This window comes from Panthera leo, chromosome C1 (assembly GCF_018350215.1).
Source record: "Panthera leo isolate Ple1 chromosome C1, P.leo_Ple1_pat1.1, whole genome shotgun sequence".
Classification (NCBI taxonomy): domain Eukaryota; kingdom Metazoa; phylum Chordata; class Mammalia; order Carnivora; family Felidae; genus Panthera; species Panthera leo.
In genome coordinates, this window is record NC_056686.1 from 219,650,824 (window position 1) to 219,664,832 (window position 14,009).

At 59.1% G+C, this 14,009-nt stretch overlaps 1 protein-coding gene across 1 annotated transcript in view; it reads left to right on the top strand.

Moving 5' to 3' along the window:
* Positions 1-516: 516 nt before the first annotated feature.
* CROCC2 (ciliary rootlet coiled-coil, rootletin family member 2) overlaps positions 517-14,009 on the top strand; it is a 70,245-nt gene continuing 56,752 nt past the window's right edge. The window contains exons 1-2 of the mRNA XM_042948720.1: positions 517-756; positions 13,204-13,354. Of these exons, the coding sequence (XP_042804654.1) occupies positions 676-756; positions 13,204-13,354 (232 nt within the window). The 5' untranslated portion in view covers positions 517-675. The remainder of the gene's footprint in view (positions 757-13,203; positions 13,355-14,009) is intronic.

Consider the following 14,009-nt stretch of genomic DNA (forward strand, 5'->3'; position numbering starts at 1 on the left):
CTGGAAGGCCAGTCCAGGTACGAGGTTAGGGCGATGGGGGTCTCCTGGGGTCCTTAGACAGGTGGTTTCTCCTCTCCAGCCCTCAGCCTGTCCACCTGCTGGACACGATCCGACTACTAACCTCTACAGTCTTTTCTAGATGTTAGGGAAAAACTGGGGTTTGTTTGTTTGATTGTTTATGATTGTCCATCGGGAGGAACCAGTGGCCCACATGCCACCTTCCCCTGACGTGCGGCCCCCAAGCACACAGCGCCTCTTGCGGAGAAGGCTGGGGCCCTCCCCGCGGCTGCGGGAGGAGGTCCGGGGCAGAGGCCAGCCCCTGTCCGGGCGTGGTCGCGCAGGTGGACAGCTTCACCCAGGGCGCCTCCAGGTCTCCAGGAAACCGCTTCCAGACAACAGCGTTCTTTAGTCCCCATGGCAACAGGGCCTGCGCTCCTGTTTCCAGGGAAACAAAATCCTCAGCGTCGCGGTTGCCACAGCAACGTCTACGGGCTTCCTCGGCCACTCGGTCGCCAGCCCAGAGGGGCAGCTGGGCACCTTGGACGGAGGAGCCAGGTGTCGTGCCGGCGTGGGGCTGGTGCACTGACGCAGGTCCTGGCCCGGCCCGGGTCCCGGCCGGAGACTCACCTGGCCGCCAAGCCCCGGCTTTCTCGGAGTCCTGCCCTCCCACTCGAGATGAGCTCTCCCTCCAGCGAGCCTGGCCATGGGGGTGCCACCGCAGAGCGGTCCCCACTGGGGCTGGACACCGTGATCCAGGTCAGTGGGGTGCCCGCCCTCCAGCACCCTCCCGGGAGGAGGCCCTGAGGGCACCTTGGGAGGGTGCACGGAGAGGCCACACCTCCCCCGCTCCCCACTTGAGGGCTCACGTGGTCAGCACGAGCCCGCGTACACACGCGTGCACACACACACACGTGCAGCCTCGGCTCAGGAGAGGAGGCTGGGGGGAGACTGATCTGAGCAGAGGGAGACCCGAGCCCAGCCCCAGCCTCCCCATCCGTGCCGGCACGAGCTCAGGCCGCCAGCCCTCTTCTCTGAGCCTCAGGCTTGCAGCCTGCACGTCGGGGACGGGGAGGGCCAGAGCAACCGTCCACGCTATCGTTCTGGGACCTCGTGCACTGCTTTCTTTGTGGCCAAGTGTGGGATCCGCCACTGGTGGGTGGCTGCGGCTTGTCCCCGGTTTCAGGAACTCCCCGGGTGCTTTTCTCCAGAGCACCACCTGCATACCAGCAGCAACCATGGTGGCCGAGAGCATCCCCAGGCCTCTCTCTCCCTCACTCCCTGCCTCCCAGAGCCAAGCCACTGCCTGGCCCCACTAGGTGCCTGCCACTGCCATCACCTGACTCTGGCCACCACAGCCGGGCAGTCCCCACCCTGAGTGACCCCTGGGGGACCCCAGTGAACCTTGGTGCCCCAGCTGACTCAGAGTTGTCCATTAACCCAGTTCTTAGAATCTCAGACTGTGCTGCAGGGGGTTGACACAGCCCGATATAAACAGCACAGGTCGCCGGAGAAGAGTAATCGCCCACAGTTGGTGCCAGGTGATTAAATACCACGATGGAGGCACCTTACACCCACACCCACGCGCACACACGCACACACGGGTGCCCACACAGGACAGGTCAGGATGCAGCAGGATAGTGAATCAGGTGATGCCAACCACACAAAACAAGGTGGCCCTGGGTGGGTGACTGTCTCTGTCCAGCTCCCAAAGGGTCTCAGTTCCCTGGATGGAGAGAAGGATAGAGGCAGGAAGGAAAGGCTTGCACACTACAGTTCTCAAGACCCTTTCATCCAGGCACCCCATAGGATCCCCCATCAGCCTGGGAGGATTCTATCATCCCCTTTGGATTCCAGGAAAACGGAGGCTTGAGGGTTGAAGCACGTCGCTATGGTTACAGGCAGTTTGAGGGAGAGACGCAGGCTGGTGCCATTGTCTGGCAGCGGGCACAAGGTGCTTGGCAAACACGGCTGCCCCCAAACCCCTGCGGGAAACTGTCTTCTGAAAGCCACAAGGAGGCCCAGCCAAGGTCTGCTCTGCCCGCCCGGCCAACACCTGTTATTTGCATCGTGGTGATGGAGATCTTGGTGCCACTGCCCTGGGGGTGAGCAGGCAGGCGGGCGCCAAGAGACGTCCAGATAGGGCTGTCCAGACGGGGAGGCAGGCCAGAAGGATCCTCCAGCCCCTGGCTGCAGACAGGGAATGAGGGCCCTGGGCAAGGTGTGGCTGGGGGGTGGGGGCCTCATGTGACCAGGCCTGAATGTGCTCCCGCAACCCCTGCAGCCTCTGCAGAGCATCCCAGAGCAGCCCGCCCCTGCCCTCCTGCTCAGAGCTGGGCCCCCAGAGGGAGGGTCCAGACCAGTGTGGATGGGGAGGGGTGGCACGGGAGAGCCTGGGTGGTGGGTGCCAGAGGGCTGTGATCCTAGACTCGGTCCCCTGAAGAGCTACCAGATTGGTCAGACCCTGTGCCTTCTGGGTTCAGGATTGTGTTGCGTTGTGTTGCGTTGTGTTGTTGTGCTGTGTTGTTTTCTTTTTTGAGCAGCAGGCAAAACTTTATTAGATTACAGGATCAGAAAGGAAGAACAGTATGGAAGCTCTCTTTGCAGAGGGGGGGCATTCAGAAGTGAATGCCCCAGTTTAGGTTTCGATCAATGGTAGTTTTCCAGGAATTTGTCTGCGGTACCCAGACTTCCAAATTTACTGACAAAAGTCCTTGCGACATCTTCTTGCTGTCGTTTTGATGTCTGAGGATGTGAAGCGGGGTGGCCGCCGGCCCCGACGTTGAGGGGTTTGAGGCCAGGGCTTCGTGCGTGACACCCGGGAGGTCCGGACGGGCCACCCTGAAGTGATTCCCCTTTTCCTTTCCTGATCCCAGCCACCTGTCGATCCTTCTTAGGCTACTTCCGTCTGTTTTATTAACGTCGACATCTGCTGTTCCTTTGCTTTCCAGCTCTTTGGGTTTGTTGCTCAGCTAGTTGTTTGAGATGTGTACTTAGCTCATGAATTTGCAGCCTTCTGTTGAGTTTTTTTTTTTAACTTTTAAAACAAATGTGTTAAAATAGATACATACATATATACACATAAAGTTTACCATTTTAACCGTGTTTAAGTGTGCAGTTCAGTGGCACCGAGCACATTCACCCTGCTGTGCAAACCCAGAACTTCCAGAACTTTCTCACCTTCTCAAACTGAACCTCTGTCCCCGGAAACACTGACCCCTCAAGCCCTGCCCCTGCCCCCGACGCCCACCCTTCCAGTCTCTGCCTCCATGACTTGGGCCATTCTCGGGCCCTCGCAGAAGTGGAGTCCTACGGCACCCCTCCCTCTGTGCGGGTCTGTTTCACGCACAACGTCCTCCGGGTTCAGCCGTGTTGAAGCCGGTGTCAGAACGCCCTTGCCTTTTAAGGCGGAGTCACCGTCCGCTGTGCGGACGGACCACGTGGTGTTTATTCCTAGGTTCATGGACAGTCAGGTTGTCTCCACCTTTGGGCAGCTGTGAGTGTGCTGCCCTAAAGACTGACGTGCGCACCTGTTTCGGTGCCCGCCGTCCCTTCTTGTGGGGATGCGCTCAGAAGAGTTGCTGCTGGGCCACATGTGACTCCCTGCTTAACGGGAGGAAACACCGTGCTATTCTCCACAGCGGCTGCACCATTTCACATTCCCACTTGCATTTTTTTTTTGATGTTTTATTTATTTTCAAGAGATAGAGCACCAGCAGGGGAGGGACAGAGAGAGAGGAGACGCAGAATCTAAAGCAGGCTTTAGGCTCCCAGCTGCCGACGCAGAGCCCGACGCGGGGCTCGAACTCGTGAACCACCAGACCACGACCTGAGCCAAAGTCGGACACTTAACCGACTGAGCCACCCAGGTGCCCCCCACATTCCCGCTTTCTTTTTCTTCTTTTTTTAAAGGATGCTTTTCATTCTAAACAATGTGTTAGCTGCATCCCATAAATTTTGATGTAATAGTTTTCACTGTTACCCAGTTCAAGCTGTTTCCTCATTTCCATTGCAATTTCTTATGCCGTCCATGGCTTATCTAGAGGTGGAAACACCCTGATTTCCAAATATGTGGAGATTTTCAAATTCTTTTCTGCACCTCCTTTGACTACATTGTGCGCAGAGGTATTGTTTTGAACGTCTTAGCGTGGAGAAGCCTCTCGGCATCCGAGCAGAGATAGTGGGAGCTCAGTGGCCTCGGGGGAGGGCTCCATGCTGGAAATGGACATTCAGAGTTGTTGGCTTGCGGGTAACCGGTGAGTGTACACAGAAAAGGAGTTGGAGCCCCCCACTCTGAAAGGCCAGAGAGGCAAGAAGGAAGCAGCTACGGAGACCAAGATGGACGGCCAATGAGGCGAGAACAACTGGGAGGAGCGATGTCAGGAGAAGCGTTTCGGGGAGGACACGGTGACCCTCATGTTGCCGACAGATCAAGGAACACGGACACCATGGACCGCTGGGTTTAGCCAACACGGAGGTCGTGGATGATCTTGATTGCAAGGGGCACGTAGAAGCAACAGTTTTCTTACAGAGAGGTGTCGATTAAAGCAGTTTGTATCGGTAAGAATGGTCTGATAGAGAGAGAAAAACCACTGATACATAAGAGAGAAGGAAGGATTGTTGGAGCAGTGCGTTAGGTACGTGTGAGAAGACGGGGGGATGGGGTGGGGTTGGCTGGGACGGACGGGCTGGGCAGGGGTGAGATGGGACGGGGTGAGGACGGGAGGGGGTGGGATGGGTGGGGGAAGGGTGGGAGGGGGCGGGATGGGAAGGGGTAAGAGTCGACGGGGGGATGGGGTGGGATCGGGTGGGATATGACGGGACAAGTGTATAGTTGGCCAACTTTTTTCTCCAAAGGGCCAGATAATTGATATTTTAGGCTTTGCAAACCATAAAGTTTCTGTAGCGACTCCTCAGCTCTGTTATTGGAGCACGAAGGCAGCCATAGACAATACGGAAACCAATGGATTATTCTCCAACAAAACTTTATTTACAAACGAGCGGCAGGCCAGATTTGGCCTACGAGCTACAGCTCGCTGAACTGTGGATTAGAGGACGGATAAATAGAAGGATACGTGGGTCGGTGGGTGGAGGGACTGTTATGAGGCTGGTGGGTGCGTGGCCGTGGGCGGCTAGGTGGCAGATTGGAGAATGGCTGGGAGGACATTGCCCACAAAGGGTGGGGAAGACAGTAGATCCCATATTCTAGGAACTGGCCTTTGAGAGGAAAAACATCACAGGATTTGTTTTTCCCCTTGGGACGAGGAATCGCGTGCATATAGAAACGTGCAGACGTCCGTCCTAAGCGTGCGGCTTGACTGAGCCCTCCGCTGGGCTCAGAAGTCCCCCCACCGACACAGGTTAGTCCCGCCTGTTTATACAGATGGAACCGCGTGTGTGGGTGTGTGTGCTTGTGCACAAGCACACTCTCTGTGCACCACCATATCTTCACCCAGAACGCAGCACGCGGTCATAGCTTGCTCCTCCTTTGCTCTATAGGATCGCATGGTGTGAATATACCGCGCTTTTCTTCCATCTTATTCTCAATGGCCATTTGAGCAGTTTCCACTTTGGCCTAGTAAGAACGGCACTGCCGCGAACATTCTGGCACGTATTTTCAGGGCCCTGTGTATACATTTCCATCCGTGGAAATGCTAGGTCACAGGTTTGCACGTGGTCAGCTTTAGTGGATACCGCCGAATGACTCCAAAGAGGTCGCACCAATTTATAATGTGGAACGTGGGAGGGGCTAGTCGCCATACGTCCTTGCCCACGCCCGGCACTCTTGTCATTTTCCTATTTAGCTGTTACGGTGAAGGTACAGTGCCACTGCATTGTGCTTTTACTCATCGTTTACCTGGTAACTAGTGAAGCTTTTACTTATCGCTTACCTGGTAACTAGTGAAGCTTTTACTCACCATTTACCTGGTAACTAGTGAAGCTTTTACTCATCGTTTACCTGGTAACTAGTGAAGCTTTTACTCATCATTTACCTGGTAACTAGTGAAGCTGAGCACATTTCTGTATATTTAGGGACCCCCTCGATAGCTTCTTTTGTGAGGTGTGTGCTCTAAAAGCTTGCCCATTTTTCCGTTGAGGTACCCTCTCTTTAAGTTATTATTAAGAAAACCTTTTAATTATTAAAGAGATAATTATCATTAAAATAATTATTATCAAAATAATTTCATTATTATTAATTATTGAGAAAGAGCAAGCACGAGAAGGGGGAAGAGGGGCAGAGGGAAGGAGAGAGAGAATATTAAGCAGGCTGTATACTCAGCATGGACCCCAAGGTGGGGCTCGATCCCACGACCCTGGGATCGTGACCTGAGCCCAAACGAAGAGCCGGACTTTTAACCGACTGAGCCACCCGGGTGCCCCGCTTTTAATTGTTGATGGGAATTTGCTTGTGTAATCTGAAAATGAGTCTCTATGGAATACATTCAGCGCAAATACCTCCTTTTCACTCTTGTAATGGCATCTTCTAATGAGCAGAAGATCATAATTTCGATATAGCACAATTTACCAGTTTTTTCTCTTCCGTGTTAGTGCTTCTCGTGTGCTGTTTAAGAAACACACTTTGCCTCCTCCGAAGTCACAAAGATGTCCTTCTACGCTTTCTTTTCAAAGCTTTTTTGTTATACCTTCAGACTGAAACCTTCAATCCCTTTGGAACCGATCTTTGCGTATGGCGTGAGCTGGAGATCGGTGCATGTTTCCCTCCACGTGAACACCCGGGGGCCTCCCCCACCCCCATTATTGAAAAGCCCACCGTCTCCCCCCTGCACAGCCCGCGTCATCTCCGTCGCAAACGAGCTGTGGGTGCGTGTCTGTGCGTGTGTACGTGCGTGTGTGTGGACGTGTGGACACGCTTTCAGAGCTCATGACCTCTTCCGCCGGTCAGTTTGTCCTTATACCAGCACCACACTGTCAGAGTCACCGTGGGTTTGTAACGTGTCTTCATTCCGGGGGCACATACCCTCTCTCTAGTTTCGTTCTCCCCGGCTGCCTTCGTACTTCTGACTCTTCATTTCCAAGTGGATTTTAGAATCAGTGTGTCAGTTTCTACACGATGAAAACTCTGCTGGGATTGGACTGGGATTCCACCGAACCTACACATTAATTGCAGGAGAACTGACCTCTTCACAATCTTGAGGCTTCCAGTAAATGAACACCACCCATTTCTTCATTTAAGCTTTCTTTCTTTTTCTTCTTTTAATTTTTTTTAACGTTTACTTATTTTTTGAGAGACAGAGACAGAGCGTGAGCTGGGGAGGGGACAGAGAGAGAGGGGGAGTCACAGATTCCCAAGCAGGCTCCAGGCTCCGAGCTGTCAGCACAGAGCCCGACGCGGGGCTTGAACTCATGAACCACAAGATCATGACCTGAGCCGAAGTCGGATGCTTAACCGACTGAGCCACCCGGGCGCCCCTAAGTTTTCTTTTCCAATTTTGCTCAGTGTAGTTCTCAATGAAAAGGTCTCGCACACGTTTCGTTATTACGTTTACCTGTAGATATTCGGCGTGTCGGGATGCTACTGTCGCTGTGTAAATGGGAACGGCAGGAGAGGCCCTGTGTCCAAGGCTCCTCAGATCTCCAGCCCACAAAGCCACAAAGAACTCTGTCAGCTCCTCTTCCCCCTGAGACAGCCCTGCCCCCAGCCCAGGAGGACCACAGCCCACCCCAGGGTTCTCACCTCCCCCTAACCTCAGCCCACCTCCCTGACTCCCTGGTTGCTTGCCTCACCCACTGATGCCCCACTGTGGCCAGTTGCCACAAAGAGGGAGTGCTGGCTCGCGGCACCCCTGCGTCCTTCCCGGAAGGGCAAACTCTGCACCCCTGGATTTTAACTTGTTGAAGACAGTTCCTCCACCCACAGGCTTTGTGGGGCCCCGGGAACCCCCCAGGGCACGGGAAACACTTGTGGCAGAATCTCCCATCAAAGAGCGGAGGGGGCGCGGTGGAGGGAAGGTGCTGTCGGAGGTCCAGGAAGCGAGGTGGGCACAGCGATGGAGTCAGGCCACAGCCTCTGAGCAGAGGGAGGGCAGTGTGGTGTCCTAGTTCTGGTGCCGGCTCAGTCATCGGTTGCCTGTGCCTCAGTGTCCTCATCTGTATAATGCGGTGAGACAGACGGTTTCTGGGGCTCCCCAGAACCTGAGAGGGCCCACCCACAGGTCAGGAGCTGGGATGGTTCCAGAGCACCATGGTGTGGCAAGGCCAGTCACTTACCAGGAGCCGAGCCCTGTGCTGTCCCCAAGCAAACCAGGGACAGCGGCACCGGCCCATCTCCAAATCGTCTATCCGTTCGCCCTGCCACAGCCAAGGCCACAGCAGACCTGGTCAGATCAGCCAGCTGGGCCAGTCAGATGGGCCACAGGTCCTCATTCAGAAACACCGCTTTCCCCACCGCCACCCTAGGGGTCAGGGGGACTGTGGCTCCCCATCCCTCAAGGGGGCATTCAAGGCCTTTGTGGCTTCCTCTCCTGCCTTGTTGCCCCAGCCCCTCACAGACTCTGAGAAGCCACCCCGCTGCCTCTGCCTGCACCCTTCCCTCCGCCAGGACACCTGACCCGGGCTCCCTCTGGCTGTTGGACTCTTACTTATTCCCCAAGCTCCAGCTCACCTGCCACCTCCTCCAGAAGTCGGTGTGGGCACGGGGGGCACAGGAACCATAACATCAACAGGCTCCTTGCCCTTCCCAGAGCTCTTTGATATGAGTCATTTTGTCGTTAGTGATTCATACCTTGGGCTGGGCTTTCAGTCATTCCTGTACTGCCCTGTGTCTGGTTGATGCGAAGCATTGATCGCGCTGGGGGCTCAGGGTGGGGGCACGGAGAGGAATGATAGGTCCTGCCCCTCACTCCCAAATGCCTCGTTCAACGCCTGGCCTGGATCTCCCACTTACTATGAGTTGAGGACCAAAGTGCCAGCCATAGGAAGCATGCCCCTGCTCCTGGGGTGACGCCCAGGGCCCTAGAGGGCTCAGACGCACAGACATCTGAACCGAGCGGGGCTAAGACACAGCACGTCAGGGGCCAGGTGTTAGCCCAGACACAGAGAAGCTCTTTTTCCTACGGAAATGGAGCCTGGCAGGCCAGCGCCCTGGCCAGGGCTCCCCCCGCAGCAGGCCAAGCCACGGAAACATGGCAAGCAGACGTCCGGTAGCTGGACTTGGCTGCAGGCTCTGTCCTCAGACGTGTTCTTCAAGCTGTGCCCGCTCCTGGCGAGGGCCAGCGCCCGCCACCTACGGATGCAGGAAGGCCTGTGGGAGTGCCCGGTGCGGAGAGGCTTGGGGCCGCGCGGGCGTTGGGAAGGTGCTGGGACCCACGGGCTCAGGGCCTGAGCGTGAATGACCTTGAGTGGGCCCCCGGCTTCCTCACGTGGTGGAGGCGAGACGCTGGCCTCTCAGGGCACGGTCAGGGGCGCACACACGTCTGCTAGGAAATCCTCAGCAGTGACCGCCCAGCCCCGCCTCACTGGTGGGGGCTCACCACTGTCACTTACCTCTCGGCGGGCGGGTGCCCGGCCCTGCACCCTTCCCCTCCCCTGCAGCCCAGCCTCCTGCAGAGCCCCCGGCGGCCACACGGCGGCACTGTGGGAGCTCCGCCGCCAGACCCCGGGGCTGGCCAGTCCACCGCGCACAGGGGCCCGGCCGGCTCCTGCACTCCAGCTGGTCACTCGGCCTGCTCCTGCCCCGGGAGGCTGCGGCCTGAGGCCCGGTTGAGTTGGGCGCTTCCACTGGACGCTGTCTCTCCCAGGGTGACGTTAATCCGCGCTTCTGGTGCCACTGGGCTCGTTGAACCCACCCTGGTCCATCCAAGGGTCTCCCTGACTTGGGTCTGGGGGAGCCTCATCTTCTTCCATCTAGAAGACGCCGGGTTCCTCTTGCGAATCCTTCCTTCTCTCCCCCTGGGTGACAGGCTGTCTGTCTGCCCATGCCCCCTAGCAGCCTGGACGTTCAGAGGGAGCCACTCGGGGACTTTCTGATGCTGGTCACCAGCAAGAGGAAGTGATGAAATTGCTGTGTGATTTCCATTTCTGACCTACAACACCCCCTGCCCTCCCCAGCCTCCTCCTGACCCACAGACTCCACACCCCACCCTCACAGAACTGTAGCCCCCCGGGGCTCTGGGATGCCCCCTCCCATTTCCCAGATGAGGACCTGAGGCCGTTGACGCCCAGGGTCACGCGGCGCACCGGCCGTGGGGGAACAGGGACCCATTCTCCTATCGGGGAGTCCTGCTCTGATCCAGGGGTGGGGGTAGATAGGTGAGCCCACGGTTCCCCCATCCCCACAGCCACAATGGGGAGGGTGACAGTGATGAAGCAGTGACTGCCCCCCTTAGGGCCGAGATCTGCTCCCATGGGCGGTGCCACGCAGGGGCTGTGACCTTGCAGAGGCCCTTAGCCAAGGTTGAGCAGAGCAGGGCACTGGGGGCAGGAGGAAAGGACACGGCTGGGTTCAACTACGAGTCTGAGGTCTTCTGTTAACCAGTGTCCAGCCCTCCGACGGGCTGAGAGTCCCGGGGCGGGAGGCAGGCTTCTGGAAGTCTCCCTGTGCACTGGCCGGACACGCGGACGTCCACCCCCACCCCCACCCCAGGGCCCGGCCACAAATGGCCGGCCAGGAAGGAGGGCCCCTCCGGCCCGCAGAGGAGGCCACCCGCGGGGACCTGCAGGGCCGCAGGTGCGGGCCAGGGGTTGCAGACAGGAAGGTCTTGCGGCGGGAAGGGAGGACCTCTCCGGGCCAGACTCAGGCCGGCCGGGAACAGGCAGCGGGCGCCGGTGTCCAGCCCGCACGTCCGCGAGGCCCCGGGAAGCATCCGGGCTGGAGACCAGGCCTCTCCTCCCGGCCCCGCCCCCTCCCGTTCCCCTCCCCCTGCCGCGCCCGCCCCCTCCCTGCCTCCTCCCCTTCCCTTCCCCCTGCTGGGCCTGCCCCTTTCCCTCCCTAGGTTTCCACGGGGGCGGGGCTGCCCCCCCACCCCACGGCCCCTCCCCTCCACGCGCCCCCCGCCGCGCCCCCTCCGCTCCAGCTGGGCCTCGGCCCATCGCCGGCACCCGGCCACAGCTGGAACCCATTACGCCCCCAGCGCCTCTCGGGACGTCTCGGCTAATAAGTGACCCTCTGTGAATGTTAGGAATGAGTCAAGTTTATGCCTCGCTGCTGCCTTCCCGTTAGCGGGTGGCGCCTCGGATGCCCGAGGGAGCGGGGGAGGGCGGGGGAGGGCGAAGGGGCAGAGTCGTTCCTGGCCTCGGAGGGAGAGCTTCCTGGAGTTCATGCTCCTTGCAGCGGGAGGGGGGGGGGGGCCGGGGCCGGGTCTCGCTACCCCGCTGAGCCTCAGTTTCCCCGCGTGCAAATAAAGGCTTCGGGGCAGACAACGGCTGAGCCCTTTCGGCCGCCTTTCCTCCCAGGAGGACAGGAGGGGCCATTGATGGTCTTGGCACCCTTTCCTTGCTTGGCCCGGAACGGGAAGCAGGCACATCGTCCCCTGCCCCCAAGGCAGGCTTCTCATCTCCCACCCAGAGCAATACTGGAGGGGGTCATCTGGGGGCAACGGTGGGTAAGGGGGCCTCCCCAAGACCCCCCAGCTGACTCAGATTCAAGCACCCCTGAGAAGTAAGGCTCCAGCCTGAGGAAGGGCTGGGCCCCGGGTGAACCAGAAGTGGGGCCCTCACTCCAGCCAGAGGGCATGGAGGTCAGTCCCCGGCATTTGCTCAGTGGCTGCCCAGCAACTGGGCAGCTGTTGGGGATCAGAGCGGGGACTTACCAGGTGTCACTCCGGAGCCCGGGTCTTGGGGTGACTCTTGGCGACCTGGTCCTGATTGAAGAGGCCTCGTGTCTGGGGAGAATTTGAGGTCGTGTGTGCAGAAGAGACCAGACTCTGATCTCAGGAAGAAGGAACGTGGGGGTTGTGGGGGGGAATGTACCAAGGCAGCGGGCTGGGCAGGGCAGGGGTGCACCCAGGAAGCCCTCCAGCCAGGCCCTGAGGTTCAGAGCCAGGTAGACAAGTCTGAACCTGGAGAAGGTCTTCAGGGAGAGCTGGGGGGAGCTCAGAGGAGGGAGGAGACAGGCGGAAGGAGGCTGTTTGGTGGTCATTCACCAGGACCCCGGGCTGGGAGGGAGAGATGGTGAGTCAGGGGGCCAGGAGCAGGGGTCCTGGGAAGCTGGAGGAAGGATGAGTCTGGGCACACGGTGATGAGTTCGAGAGGCCTGGGAATGGGGCAGGGAGTGATAGGAGGACCTGGTTGGCAGCCCTGGAGAGTCGTGGGGAGCAGACATCTGTCTCCAGAACTCCTGGGAAGCATCCGGTGACCTTGTCACATCAAGGCCTCTCATGTCCATAGTGAAGTGCTGTTTCACAGGCCCCTGAACATCCTTCCCATGGGCGGTGCCACAATCAGACATGGCAAGAAGGGCACCCCCAGGCCCTCCCCCAGCTCTGCCCACCTCACGATGCAACGAATCCCCAGGGCCGAGGCAGTGTGCCAGCTCAGAGCCCAAGACCTCCCAACACCAGCCTCTGGGCATCCGGGACCCTGGGATTTCCTGCCCACTGCCAGGCCTCTTCAGACCTCTCCCACGGCAGTCAGCGGCTCTGGACTGGCCAGGGGGGAAGGCCGTCCTCACTACCCTCCCACAGCCCACCCCTCGGTTCCCATCCTGCCCTCTCCCAGGGCCCACCCGCGCCCTTCCCGGCGGGCAGGGTGAAGCCCCAGGCAGCTGGCCATGCCCTAAAGGGAGGCGGGTGGGTGGTCTCAGGTCCTTACCAGTCCTCCCAGCAACCCAGGCCGTGAAGGTGGAGACTGTGTGGGCAGCTGGGTGGGTCGTTGTGTCCCGTGGGCCAGAGCAAGGGCGCCTGCCTGCCAGCGCCCTGCAGAGGCCCACTGGGGACACCCAGCCCTGCCCTCACAGAGGGGGAGCAGGGCCAGAGGGCAGCGCACAGTGGCCACCGAGGCCAGGTGCTGTCCTGGTCACCGGTGCTCAGGGCACTACCAGGACAGGCAGGTGCCCTCCCACCTTACAGGTAGAGAAACCAGGGCGTGTGCTCTGGGTGACAGCCTCACCCAGGCCTCAGGGGCACTTTGCTGCCGCCCTGGGGGAGCTCTGCGGTACCCCCCACTAACTCCGCTGGGCGCGTGGGGCTATTTGGCGGCTGTCCAGGAAACTGCCAGCCCCCGGTGTCTCTCTGGACGGCTGTTTTTCAGAGGCTGGAGGACACCGTCTTGAGTCCCATGGCCAGCAGAGAAGACCGGGCACTGACCGTGCGTGGGGAAGGCTGGCCGGCTTTGCCCACCCCTGTGCCCGCCCGAATCCGTGAGATCGTAGCTGGCAGCCTGAGGGACGAACCACACCAAGGTGACGGGAGGTGGTAGGGGTGACGGTGGGGGTGGGGGTGGCCACCGGGGGAGCCACAGAGCCCTGAGCTGGAGGCTGGCTGGGTGTACCGAGCCCCCGCTCAGCTGGCCCCTCCCGGCCTGTCATCATCTTCCAGTGCGATGGGGCACAGAGCCACACCCTCCCACGGGGTCAGCCACGGGGGTCGCGTGTCCGTGCCCACCGTGTGTTTTACGGCTAGCCCGCAAGGACTGTCCGGTGCTGCACTTGTGTTTGTGGCACATTCGCGACCGCCAGTCTGGACTTCGTCCGTATTTGTTCTTCATTAGATGAGTGAAAATCCTGAAGGCTGACACTCGGGAGGCACAGGTGCTGAGCAGCCCCGCCCCCGACCTCTGCTCACCCAGCCCGAGGGCCCCCTAGGGCCAGCGCTTTGCAGGGACTGGCTCCAGGCTGGGTCCCCGTGTCACGGCCGCCCAACTGGCCAGGCCACTTGGCCCTAGCTAGTGCTTGTGACTCCCTCACGTGTGGGTCCCAAGACCCCTCGCCATAGGGAGGGTCTGTCCCGCCCCCGAGGGAACCAGTGGTTCACCGGGTATATGTTAAGGAAAAGGAAACTCCACTGTGCACTTAGAAAAGCAACTTCCTACTCGGATGAGATCCGGTTACCCCAGAT